This window comes from Corella eumyota, chromosome 5, assembly GCF_963082875.1.
Source record: "Corella eumyota chromosome 5, kaCorEumy4.1, whole genome shotgun sequence".
NCBI lineage: Eukaryota > Metazoa > Chordata > Ascidiacea > Phlebobranchia > Corellidae > Corella > Corella eumyota.
The window spans coordinates 3337064-3351007 of NC_137494.1; the positions used below are offsets into that span (position 1 = coordinate 3337064).

Sequence of the window (13944 nt, forward strand, 5' to 3'; positions counted from 1 at the left end):
TTTAACTTCACCTTTTTTATATTAAAAAAAATTTAAATTTCGCTTAAAAATTATTTTTTTAATTTACACGCATGCATTTTTTTTCTTTTTTCAAGATTTTGTTTTTTTTAAGAATTTACGCAAAATTCCTATTTCTCCATACCCTTAATAAATCAACCATTCAACGTGGGCGGGTAAATATTAATATTTAAAAACAGGGTCACACATTTCTCATGACCCCTAAAACAGGGTTAAGTTGTATTATTACGTACCCATGATGTCTTACCCCTAACACCTCATACCCATGATGTCTTACCCCTAACACCTGTTCCCATAATTTCAAACAAACAATGTATTTTCGAATTGAAATTCTCCTTTTCAAAACAACAAATTTAACATTTTTTTTTGGTTTTTATGTCTGAGAATTAAAGGTAATTACGGTGATATGACTGTTTTACGTGAGTAGGCGTTTTGTCAAAAAATGCGCACGAAACCGAAAAAAAAAAACGATTTCAAAAAAAAAATTCAGAAAACATTTTATTTCAAATAGAATTTTAGCCTTTTTTTAGCTTTTATGCAAACACAACGGTGGTATTATGACGTCATAATAAAGCCCACGCGGACACTCGTTTCTGCCAAACTCAAAAATTCAGCTCACGTTTTTGGCAACCGTTTTTCGTTTCTTCATTTACCCACGGTACTTATGGTTTACATTTTTAATCGAAAGCCCCCGAAACCCACTTCAAATCAAATGTTAAAGTTCGTGTTAAAATAATTCCTTACTTAAAATCCCCAGTGATCCGGTTAAGTTTAACATATCACGCAACTGTAAAGAAGTAAACGGAGGACGATGATTTCTTATCACGTCCTACCATATTTGATATAGACTTTATATTATTAGACATGTTTTAGCTTCATATAATAACATAATTCTTTAAATAAATCTTAAAAATAGCTCACTTAGGTTTGATTTGCGCCTGATCAAAAAATTTAAATTCATATTTTTTCAGTTTCAATGTCACGTTTTTTTTTAAATTGGAATGATGTATATCCAATAATTTAAATAAGTCATCACAATATACAATAATTCAAATATAAATGTACCCCATATAAATACCCCCTTAATAATTTAGGAAAATTATTATAGATACCCTAATTATACCTTTAGCAAATTAAAAAAAAAGGATATGGTTCTCTTAATACTTCAGTTCTCCTCATAACTTGTCCAACATTCTCCTTGTCCCTGAGTTGTTTCATATAAAGATGATGAGCCACGAGTGGACTCCTACCTCCAAGGTTGAATAAAACTCGCTCAAAATCTGGTCCCGGACCAGCCTGGGCTGACTCTAAAAAATTAAACCAGTTAGATGAATGGTTATGAGTTTTAAATGGTGTTTAAATTTACAATTTTCAAATATTTAAACCTTTAGGATGTTCGGATTTCATTTTTGGTTGAACTTCAACTGAACCCGGGATCGACTTTCGTTCGTGCTTTGCCGTTCTAAATTATGACGTCATAAGAATGTATTATTACGTCATATTTACTATAACACAATGCAATTTACCCGTTGTAAAAAAAACTATAATATAAAAAACGTTATACTAACCCAAAAAGTAACGTGACTTACTTGATGACGTCATCAGTGACGTGTATGGAGGGTCTTGTGAAGTAACCACTCTGCGGCGCTGGTGAGTCTTCCAACCCAAGATCAAATCCAAAATCGACTGAAAACAAAATTAAAAATCGGTTTAATAAAAAACACACAATAAAAATATTTTATAAATTTTTTTATTAAAAAAATTTTTCATAAATTATCCTATATCGAGGTTACAAATAAAATGTTTCTTTTGTATTGCATTATTTAAAAAATAACAAAATCAAAAGCACTTAAATGCACGCCAAAATTAATTTAGTGGATTTGGCAATTCTAATCATAAGATTTTTTCGCATTTTTGATTTAATTTAACAAAAATATTTCAAGTTCAAATATTTTGTCAAATAATTGAAATTATTCTCTGAAAATCTCAGTCCATTATTTCTAAACGATTCCTTGAAAATATCTCCAAACAAGTCATAGTGACTTGCAATATTAACAACAAAAAATTACAGTGTAACTTAATATATGTCCAATTATGTCGCATACGATCATTTTTCAAATTTTGAATTTTAAAGTTTTAACTTTTGCAAGTCACTCTTAAGATTTTTATCTTTAAAAATCAAAATTTTATTTTAACAAAAAAATTGGCGACATAAAATGTTAATTTATATTTTAATTTTAAAGCTTGCATGATTTAACACGGGACATCTGCAAAGAATATTTGAGATACGGTTAAGAAATAAAGGAGAGCTTAAAGACGGTGGACCAGTGGTATTGTCCGACATTAAGCTGCCAAATTAGTTTGTTGTGGTTACGTATTAGTAACAACCTTTCCGTTATTTCTTGCAAATAAAAAAAAACTAAAATTTTGAAATCGGAAACCTAAAAATGATGCAAGCAAAAAAATATTTTGCCTTTGTTTAGGTCACGTGAGTAATTGTTTAAAGTCACGTGCTCGATCACGTGCCCATCGGAAGTCCGTGCAAAAAGTTAAGTAATCACATGTTACTTGGATTACAGTAAGGTGACCATTTAAATAACCTTGGATTAAAAAAGATCACGAATCACGTGGTGATTTGATTGACAGGTGGAGGACTAAGTTTAGAAGTTGGCTAAAAATAGATAAAGTTTTATGTAAACTGTCTGGCTAGGATAGAAAATCTTGCCTTTAAACCGTTTTTTGAAGGTTTAAAATAATTTTTTTAAATTGTAAGAGTAAGAAATCTAAAAATTTTGCGTTGGCTACATTGAAAAGATTTTAAATAACTACCAACTAGCAAAAATTCGAAACGTCAATCTCAAAGTGTTACACCCTAAAACACATTTTTGCAGAGACATGGACAATAAAACTTTATTGTAGTTCAATTCCAAATCAAATTTTAGCGACATTACTGATTGCTATGCAACCTCTCAATCGATATTGTTTGAGCGTGAGACCACTGCATTAGCTCGGGACATTGGCGCGAAAATGACCGAGTACAGATCACCGAATTGCCGCCTTTGTGCCCGCTTAATTAGGCCCGAATTAGAAGTTACGAAATCACCCCTATTTAGACTAAGGTGTTGGCTATAAGGCTTGGCTTATGTTTTGAAGCAGGCAAATTGATAGTATTGCATATGACCGGTAGTTAGCTTGAAAATATAGTGTTCAAAAAATCGACTAAGTGATAAGGGTAAAAGTTAAGAATCTTTGTATTATCTTAATATCTTATGTAACAAAATTGATGGGAAAAGCTTTAACTTTTCGTCTGTAATTTGATCGTTTTTTTAAGGAAATCAAAATTTTAAAAGAATAAATAAGAAAGTATGATTGATGGCCTGCACATGCTCGTGATAAATTTAATCCACATTTAAGAACCAGGGTCGCTGCAACCCCAAATAAATATAACACCCCTCACCCAATGACCCCTCACCGACATGTAAATAAAGTGTCAAACGGTGCACCTGTTCGTTCATGTTTTTAAAAAGGAGAAAATGGCAAAAAAAACATTTTCGAATTCTTGTCGCTGATTGGTTAGTTTTCTGACAAATAAAAAAAATATTCGTCCCTATTTTACATGCAACTAAATTTTTATTATTTATTGCTTAAAAATCTCTTTATCGAAAAAATGATATTTATTTAATTTAAAGTTAAAAATTTATGTGCAAAAAACGATTTTGTTTTTGACTTATTTTTAGAAAATACGATCTGTCATTTTTTTGTTGTGAATTGTGATCATTTTGGAAGAATTACCTACAGCAAACCTTAATGTCATTTTTTGTATTCGGTGTTCTCAATAAATATTGACAAACTTATGCCAAGTCAATACGTTCCAGCTCCTATTGACATGAGAATTAACTTCGCCCCGGCAATTAATCATAATCCCCGCAAAACCATCGCCAATCTCCCGATCTCACGTAACGAGGCCATTCTGACAAGACGTTGAAGAATCGATGTCAAAGCGACCACGACTGTTAACCCCCCGCGCCAGGTGGTCCCTCTTTATGACGTCACAACACAGAATCGAGCCCCAAGATTAACATGGGTTCGAAAGTGAAACGCGCATTAACCCAGGACGGGGTAAAAAGGTCCCCCAAAAATGTTGATTTAAACTTTTGTTTTAGGTAATTTAAGGAGAGTTTATTACAGCGTTAACGCCCGGCTGCGTCGAGGTTAAGAATTTTAATGTTTGAGGATAAACAGCGCCCACTTCGCACGAGTATTATGGCCCCCATTTACGTGCACCTATTCTGACAGGTGGGTTACTGACACTCACGTCAGTCAAATGGTGCGCACGAAAAGTTACAAAATTTCAGGAATCGAATTTCGACTTTCAGACCTCGCTCGTTTTTGAAAATCAATCAAAAATTAGAAAAAAATGTTTTTAAAGTAAAAATCCAAAAAAGGAGAACTAAATATTTGTGGGAATTAGTTTCAAGTAATTAAATACATAATTACCATAAATTAAAATTAAAAAAATATTATCTAACTTCCAATTTTTTACATTTTTAACTCTAAAAAATAATTTTTTGTTAAATAAATTCTAAATTATTTGTCATCCCTGTCGTGTATGTAAAAGTGCAGAAGCGCGCGTGTGGCGCCGACGTTGCAATTGTTGATTGATAAGCGGTGCTTGTGACGTCACACAACACAGCTGAGAACGAAATAGACTCCCCGCCTGTCACTTTGCAAGTGGTTAGTCACGTGGTGTCTGACGTCATGAGGGTGGAAAGTTTGCAGTTAAGTTGATTGTCGACGAGGGATAAACCGATCAATATTGGAATGCCTCAAATTTTAAAACCTTATCACGTGACCTTAAAAATTAATCACGTGACCTTTTGGAAGCTGATCACGTGACTTTTAAACTCGTGGAAAAATATTTAAAAAATAAAGTTTTAGGCGAATTTTTTTGCAAAATTTCGTAAAAAAAAACGAAGTTTTGAGTCATAATAATTAGGCTACGATTTCAAACGACTCCATAGAAATCATAATTAAAATTCCGTTCCGGCTGAGCGCATCCGGATGTAAACAAAGATCAAGTTTCGAAACAAAAACAAAAATTTCAAAGCGAAGAAAATGATTCACAAAACAAGCAAATATCCGAGCAATTTACTCCTTAATGCTGTCACAAACTCTCATTATGACGTAATAATCCGATCTAAATGCGGGAACAATGCAGACGTTCATGTAGAGTAACATAAACAGAAGCTGGGGGCCGAAAAAAGTGGTAATTTGATGATATAATGGCGATTGAAAATAGTCCACTAAGCGCAAAATGATTGCAGTTACTTGTTCGCGCAAAAACAAAATTTCGAATTGTTTTGATTTTTTTGCGAGATTCTGTAAAACCGGGGAAATCCCCTTCGCCTTTCTTTCGCTGCCAAATGACGTCATTTCCCACGTGATTTAACCAAAATAAAAGGGCGGAGAAAAAGGACGAAATTAGCAGAAATGCAAGTTTTGTTTTTACCATATTAGGCCTAAATATACTTAGTCAATATGGGTCATGACCTTGAAAATAAAAAATGACAAATTTTCCCAATAAAGTGAGCAATCGACTTAACCTACATTCAACCTTTCAAGACAAAGTAGATATCACTAAGTGCTTTCAAAGTTACGTAATTATGGTTTAAATAGAGGACCATTAATCTCGAAAAGTAGCAAACCAGCGGAAGAATATCAAGTTTCTGTTTACTCGGTGCGCCACCCATCGCTACTACGTCACAGAAATGACGTCACGAAGTTAATTAATGCGCAGCGTAATGTTTAATCGACACCGAGAGACAACAATTAAACACACAGCGACAGTGACGTCACAGACCGCAATTGATAGCAAAGACAATGGATCATCCGATGTTTAACACATTGTGACCTCACAAAAGCCACTGAGACAACAATGGAACAAGTGTTAAAGTTCGAGGTTAGCTAAAATGAACCTAAACGACAATAAAACTAAGTGGAATATGGAGAAAAGCTTTGAGTAACGTTATCCTAATGTGTTAGCAGTTACCTTCGTTGTTTAGGTTTTTATATAAAGTAATTTACGCTTAAAACCGCGGGTCTTAGGTCCTGTTGTTATTAAACAATCTGCAGTTGAAGCGAAAGCTTGCCTTGTCATTCATCACCAATGTGACATCACAATCACCTACATTGTGTCGCTGGTGTGACATAACATTTAAAACTTAATGGATGTAAATATGTTGGTAATAATATTATGACCATATAATGTATGTAAATACATTAACTCCCATTGAATTTTAACAGACTGTCAAATGCAATAAAATAATGAAAACAAATCGATTTTAACCCATTTTTTTAAGAAAATGTTACAAAAACAGAATGGGGGTCTGTAAAAAAAACTTTTGTTATTTTTTGTAAAACAAATGTTTCATTTTAACCCCACGTAATTCTAGATTGTAACAAAGCCCCCAAATGCATGACATTACCCATTGTTAAGCATTGTTAAGGGTTAGACGGGCATTGTTAAGGGTTAGACGGGCATTGTAACGATATCAAGTTAAATCCGAACTGCAAATAAATAAGTGCTCGGAACATTCTATTTTTAACCAAAAATTCGAGGCAAAATATTTAGATTTTCGAAATCTGAACCTTTATAAACATTTTAATCTAAATGTTATGTTAAAATTGTCATTATAACAATACAGACGATCGATTTTAGCTGTTAGAGTTACATAATGGATTAACAATTAAACAAACAAAGATAAAAAATTAAAATTGTAATAACAATGGGGTTCTTATATTAACAAAGTAAACGAAAATAGATAAATTGTTAAACAATCTTCTGAAAGTAAATATTAGTTCAAATTTTGATTATTTTTCCAGCAAATTTTTTCTCTCAGAAAAAACAATAAAAAATAAAATACAACTGTTTGTTTAACACCAAAAATGTAAATAATTTTTAACAAAATATTCTTTGATGTAATAAATATTTTAACACACAACCCACCCATGTCGAAAAAAATTGCGAATTTATTAATAATAAATAATTCCGTAATACTCAAGACTTCGGTTAAATTTACCACTTGCCTATGGTAAAGTTTATAAAAAGCAAAATCCCACGGCTAATAATAGGACAAATCAACAGTGGACATTTAAATGTAATTAATACATAAAGCATAGGCATAAAGACGGATTTTTACTTTTTCTAAATCAGTCCTGCGATCGCCTCCACAATATATATTTAAATTGTAATTTTATAAAAGAAATACATAGTCTAACCCCCATATCCCCCTAAATCAAACTTCTCTATTTACCACTATTACCCAAACTCAAAAATCACTATTTATATAATGATAGAATGGGTTTATTTACTATTTTTTTGATAATTAATTTATTTTGTTTTTGTTACTTTTGCAATTCTAAAATTTTCGACAAAAAATTCTGTGATTCCAAAATTTTAATATTTCGAAAAAAAAAAAAAATAAATATACTTTTTAAAGCAACCCCTTAAATAGATAGTTGTAGACGCCTATGTCCCAAGGTGGGCAACTTTCATATGTAAACAAAAAGGGTCGTGGGTCAGTTATATGATCCAAAATCTCATGTTTTTGTTACCAGAAAGCTTGTTACTTAACTCTCCCATAGAGTTAAGTGTTAACAGTTTGAGTGACAACTTAGTAAGTTTTGTTGTGTTTTTATAAATAAATTCAACTATTTAAAGATATAAAATACATATTTTTTAGTTTCAAATATATATTTATGTAAACGAATTAGAAAAATAAAATTTATAATTTGTTTAATTTAATTATTAGTATTTAAGTAATTAAAATTTTTAAAAATTCCCCAAAAATTTAACCAAAAAAAAACTTTTTTTTAAATGGCCGCCATTTTTTTAACGCAGTTCAAGTTTTGAATTTTAATTCTCGAACAAGACCACACACTTAAAAACACACCTGCAACACTCACTACGTTTGATCTACGTCATAATTGTGATTACATACGTCATAGTCATTTTAAAATTAATGCACTTGGTTAAAATTTACAGTATTATCATTAAAGTCATTTTAAATTGTTTTTATTCAAATTTATTTAATTTTTTAACGGAACTAGATCTAATATTGATTACAAATCATTATTTTTCATTTTTACAGAGTTCAATAATTTTTATGTTTTTTAATTTTAATTCAAGGTAATTAAAGTTGTTTCAGTTTTAAAATTTAGCAAATAAATCATAAAATAGTATGCATTTTTAACCCCCAAATCACGTGGGGATGGGTAAGTTGCATAACAATCTTTATCTTTTAATTGCTAAGTAAAATAAGGGCGCACCCCGTTTTTAGAAAGAATTTTAAGCGAAGTCATGCGAATCAATAAATGGCAATCAAGAAAAATATCGGGGTTCGAATTTGTTATAATTTCGGTTAAAAAAAGATTCGAAAAAATATTTTTTGTATGATTATGAACATAATGGTAAATTTTTTAAATTGACAGTCGTCGAAAGAGATGGGGCAGGGCGGAATCGAACCGAGAAATAAGAAAATGCTTCATTAGGTCAGACATTTGACTTTAACTAATTACGCAGCGCGCCAAAATTTTTTTCACAAAGTTTCGAAAAGTTATTTTTAAGGATGGGTCCATCGCACGTTCATCCCATAAAAAAGAAAAATGGGGTAAAAATAATATCGGGTAAAACAAACATGGGGGCGAATTACAGGAATAATATCACGTTTTGGGAAAGGTTGACGTCATAATGAAACATTTGTGACGTTTTATAAAGGTTTGTGTCGTAACGTGTTGTCAATAAAAAAAAAATTTAAAATTAATTTGAAATAACAGATTTAACAAAAAAAGTTTCTACCTACAAAAAAAAGTGTTTACTCTTTTTAAATGTTAATTTAATTATTTTAAACTTTAAATTTAGCTTAAAATAAACAAAAATAGGTATTTTAAATAATTGACCACTTTGTTTTTAAATATAAATCTCCTTAATAGAAAAATGAATAACAAAAACTTTTTTTTGAATAATTTAAGAAAAGTTTAAAACATAGAAAAACAAAAAAGGTTTTAAAAATAATTAAATAATGTAATTAGTGACGTCACTATAAACAACGCACCCTTTTCTTACGTCACTGGTACTGAGATGGCGTCATCAGAAGTTATAAAAGGAAGAAAAATTATTAACATAAAAAGTTGTAGCCAACAATAAAATTAAATAAAATTTCGATTTTTAGCCAAAAAAATTTCACAAAATTTAAAAATAAATTTTAGCCAAAACAAAAGATTAATTTTAATTCTAAAAACCATGCCAAAAAAAAGAAAAATCTTGAAATAGATTTTTTAAACCAGTATCTCTATGTAACATGCACAAAAAGGCTGGGTTGTAATTAATTGCTGGTTCGTGCAGCTGGGAGGGGGTGTAGGTAAGAGGTTAACATGTTTAAAGTTGTCAATTTTACAAAAAAATTATGGAAAAATAATGGAGTTGCGTTTCAAAAAATGATAAATTTATTGTTTTGTTTTTTTTTGAAAAAAAATTAAGATTAAAAAGAAGTTTAAATTGTTTGGTTTTTATAAATTAAATAAAAAAATTTAAAGTTTTTTTGGGTAAAAGAAATAATTTTTTAAATCAAAACCAGGAATTTAAAATCATGGATTTTTTACTAGAATTTCTGCCATTTTTGCCCCATAAAAAATGACCTAGAATACAAATAATGACAAATATGCAAACATCGCAATAACTACAACATTCTGATTGGTTAATACAAATTTACGTCACAAACAAACTTTTGCGTCATTGGAATAGGTTTTGACGCTATATGCGGCTGGGGAAATCTCTTAAACATAGGTCGACGTGGAAGAAGGGTTAAACTCACGTGACCTCTGTGACGTAAACATTATTGGCGCCAAAAATAAGTGGGCAAATTTTTAAAAAATTTACATAAATATTAGGATAAAAAATCCACAAAAGTTAAAATAATTTAAACCTTATTATTTCTAATTAAAATTAACAATATTTAAATTCTACTTTAACGGTAAAATTATTTTTTAATTCGATCAATTTTTTTATTTTTTATTTTTTTCCCTCGCTCTCGAAAATTAACCCCCTATTTTTTGATTGACACATTACAAAAACCTTACTACTTTTTTAATAACCAAAAGTTTAAGTTAAATCCAGCATGACGTCATCATATCTTAAAGCTACAACGAGTGGGAATTTAATTGCTAGTTTGTGTAAAAAATTCAAAAAACAAAAATGTGGTTTCGATGCTGAAGGTTGATAATGTGCGAAAATCATGAAGCATTTTAAGATAATAAAACCAAACAATTTTGGTAAAAAAAGCATGTTAATTGAGTTCAAAAAATAGTAAAATTAAGTTTAATTTTTATCTTATTGGTAAACATAATATATTTGCTATGCAAATAAAAAAAAATATACCGCTTTCTTCTATCAGTTTAAGTACGTTTATATTAGTTCCACGTCTTTTTAAACTAACGCTGATCTTACAGTTTAAGTGTCTGTTGCCTATGCTTAACAAGAAATAAAATTACCTTCACTAATGTTCGAATAATTGGCAAGATAATTTCAAATTTCTGTGCCAACTATTAAGTTCATGCAGCCGCAGAATAATCACTGTCTGATTCAAAAACCTATTCAGCAAGGTGTTAAGAGTATTTAAAATATAAGCTTATACAGATATAAAGATTTTGAATAGGACTTTAGTGATAGTTTTATCTTTTTATAATAGATCTTGGTATCAAAAAAATTACTGTAGTTTACGATAGCTGTCAATCAAAAAATCAAATCTGAATAATTTCGGGCAATTTGAAAGTTATGTTAAGTGTTTGTAATATTATTTCGCAGCTGATAAAATTTTTACCCAATAAAACTACAACTGAACTATAACTAATTTAAGCAAAAGAAAACGAAATTATAAACGCCTATACTAACTGCTATGAAGAGTAAACATTTAGTTACGTTCATCACCAACAGAGTTATCTATTTAACTAATAATATTTTAAAGTATAACCTCACGTATTTATTTTTATATCAAAATATTTATAAAATTTCACTGCACATCGAAATCATTTTCGAAACGTTTCGTCATTACAACCACGTTCATTAATATCTTTAACGCTCTATAATAGCCAAAAAAGAGAAGGCTTGAAAAAAAATGAGGCCAATATAAAAGGCGAAGTATTAGGTACTGATAGTAATCTGTAAAAGCAATACCTAGTGGAGGTGAATTTATCAAGCTAAGTCCCTTTTGTCCATGTCATGAGATCAGTTATTGAATTGAATAGAGGAGTAGTGAAAAAGGGAGTTGGTTTGGCCGGTGATATAGTACACGTAGTAGCTAAAGTTAGTTTGCGAAAGGCTTAGTAAATTCTGTGTGGTCGAAAGTTAGAAATTCGGATTTTTTTTACTTTGGTAATTTTATTGTAAAGATTCACAAAAAAAAATTTTAAAAATGTATTTTTTGAGTTTAATTTAAAATTTGATTTATCATCTGCTACAAATGATAACTGCATTTTCGAAAGTTGAATTTTAAAAGTTTAAATTAGAATATGCTAAAAAAGGATGTTTAAAAATATCTACTAATTATGCCATATTAGGTGCAGTAAACGCAGTAAACTAATTTTTTATTTAAAGGTTAAAAAAGGAATTTAAATTGAGGGTTGTTTCTAAAACAAACAAGCAAAATTATTTGCAGACATACACATATAACTACTTAAAAATTCCGTATTTAAAAGAATAAAAAAATACAAATATATAAAACAATCAAAATAAACCGTTTTAAATTTTAAATAAAATAGTTAAAATGATGTTAAAAAATCGTTGTAACTAATTGCAGAACCAGGGTTTTTGCACGATTTTTGCTTTTTACGGTATTTTCTTACGACACTTTAATCCAAACAATCTTCAAATTAAACAAAAAAAAGAGAGAGCGGCGATCGAACGCTTAACACGGGGGTCGAGCGGTTTTGTTTTCTTAAGAACGATGTAAATAAAAATCGTAATGGACAAAAAATTTGAGACTCCTGCCTCCTAATATCGAATAAACTAGAGTTGAAATGAGTGCGTGTTTTGGTTTTTGTTTTTTCGTAGATAAATAAATTTATGATTTTTCGAATTTTTTTTCGCATCAAGCAGGGTGTGTTTAATTATTTAAGGCTTGTTGTTTATTTTCCTCGTGGATTTCCAGCGAAATTTGCCACGAAATTATGTTAACCCTATAATGTGCCTTGCGGTGTTATATCGGTTGTGCGGGTTGTAATACTAAAATCGTATCCCAATTAATAAAAATTCTACGAAAACAATATTAGCTTTGAAGTCGTACCTAGTACCCTGTAAAAATTATTTATTTAATAAATTTTTAACTTATTTTTTTCTAGATATTTTTTTATAATTTTTTCTTTTTATAATTAATTTTTTTTCAACAAAAATTACTCAGGTATATTTTTGCACGAATTGAGGCCACAAAAATTAAAAAGCAATATTTTTGGACTTGATTTTTTGCAAAAATGCAAATAATTTCGATCTTTATTTCTACTTGAATAGTTTCACTTATTTTTACGAACAACCTGTTCACCTATAAAGCTAAAACTAAGCGTAATCCATCTCCTAATTAACCAAAAAAACGCCGTCAGTTCAACGTTCAAAAAACTGGGTAAAAAAACGCTAAAAATAGATTTCTTTTAATTTTTTAAGAACTATCGGGTATATTTTTATTTCAAATATTAAATATATAGCGCAATAAGTTTTTGAAAATAATTTTTGGCGCTTTTTGATCTGGAAAAATTCTAGGAAACGAGGTTAACTTTTGGCTTTGATTTCTTGTTTTTATTAAAGTTTAATTGTCGTGTAACTTCGATATTATCGCGCGAATAAATAATTTCTTCCTAGAACACAAGTTCATTAATTCAAATTTTAGTTAACGAAATAAACTTTTGCATTTTAAAAATTAGGTCAAAGTTTTTCGAAAAAAAAAATTTAGACCAAAATACAAAAAAAAATTAAACAAATAATCTCATTTTTCGTAGAAAATTAGCTGCGCGTAATTATTTAAATATAAAGGGGCCAAAAAAAGCGAAAAAAACGCTATAACATCACACTTGTTCGAGTACAATAGAAGTCACATTCAAATTCCATTAATTTTGAGTTTAAAAAAATAGAAAAAAGTCAGGACCCTTCTATAAAAAAGACGAAGCCAACATATTTAATTTAATAAGGCAAGTGGCTTATGGACAACAGGATAAAAAAGAATACAAATATTAGTAAGGAACTATATAGAAATCGTATAGAGTTTTATATTTTATAGAAAAATTTTAACAAAATTTTTTTGTTTTTTTTTTTTGCAATTTTTTTTTTTTTGATTATTAAAACCCCTTCACAAAAAAATATTGCAAATAAAATTTCGAGATTTTTTAGAAAAAATAATTTCAGAAATTGTAAACTTTTTAAGACCGGCAGTTTAAAAAACGGAACCCACAGAAGAAGGGGGGATTAAAACATTTGAGTTTAACATAGAAAACAACGATTTTGGGAAGTGATAGTTGAACGATTTTAACCTGTTTGTGCAAAGCTGGCTTAAAGCCACTCGTTTTTTTAAAGCAGACTATAAAAAACAAATTACCCCCAAAGAAATTAAAAAAACTCGTTTTTTTTTTACTTTCTTATAAGAGAAAGTGCCGTTCAAGGTCTAATGGCTGTTTTCTTGTTCACTCAAATTGTGTTCCTGTAAAGCTTAAGGGACCGATTTGCTTAAATTTGTTGTTTTTTGCTTGTTAAAAATTAAAAGCAAAAATTTTAAAAATTATTTAAAAAAATTTTTGAATATTTTTAATTTTTTTTTTGTGTAGCCAAAAATGCCCGCGTGTGTTTCATTTGGGAGATGTCTATTGATTTATGATGCGGTTTATAGGTTT

The 13944-nt window shown here is 29.7% G+C and overlaps 1 protein-coding gene across 1 annotated transcript in view; it reads right to left on the reverse strand.

Moving 5' to 3' along the window:
• The window catches only part of LOC145752411 (protein FAM227B-like), a 28991-nt gene that overhangs the window by 3354 nt on the left and 11693 nt on the right, over nt 1-13944 (reverse strand). The window contains exons 10-12 of the mRNA XM_082568693.1: nt 1608-1704; nt 1404-1480; nt 1169-1325 (exon numbers count right to left, since the gene is read on the reverse strand). Coding sequence (XP_082424819.1) covers nt 1169-1325; nt 1404-1480; nt 1608-1704 — 331 coding nt within the window. The remainder of the gene's footprint in view (nt 1-1168; nt 1326-1403; nt 1481-1607; nt 1705-13944) is intronic.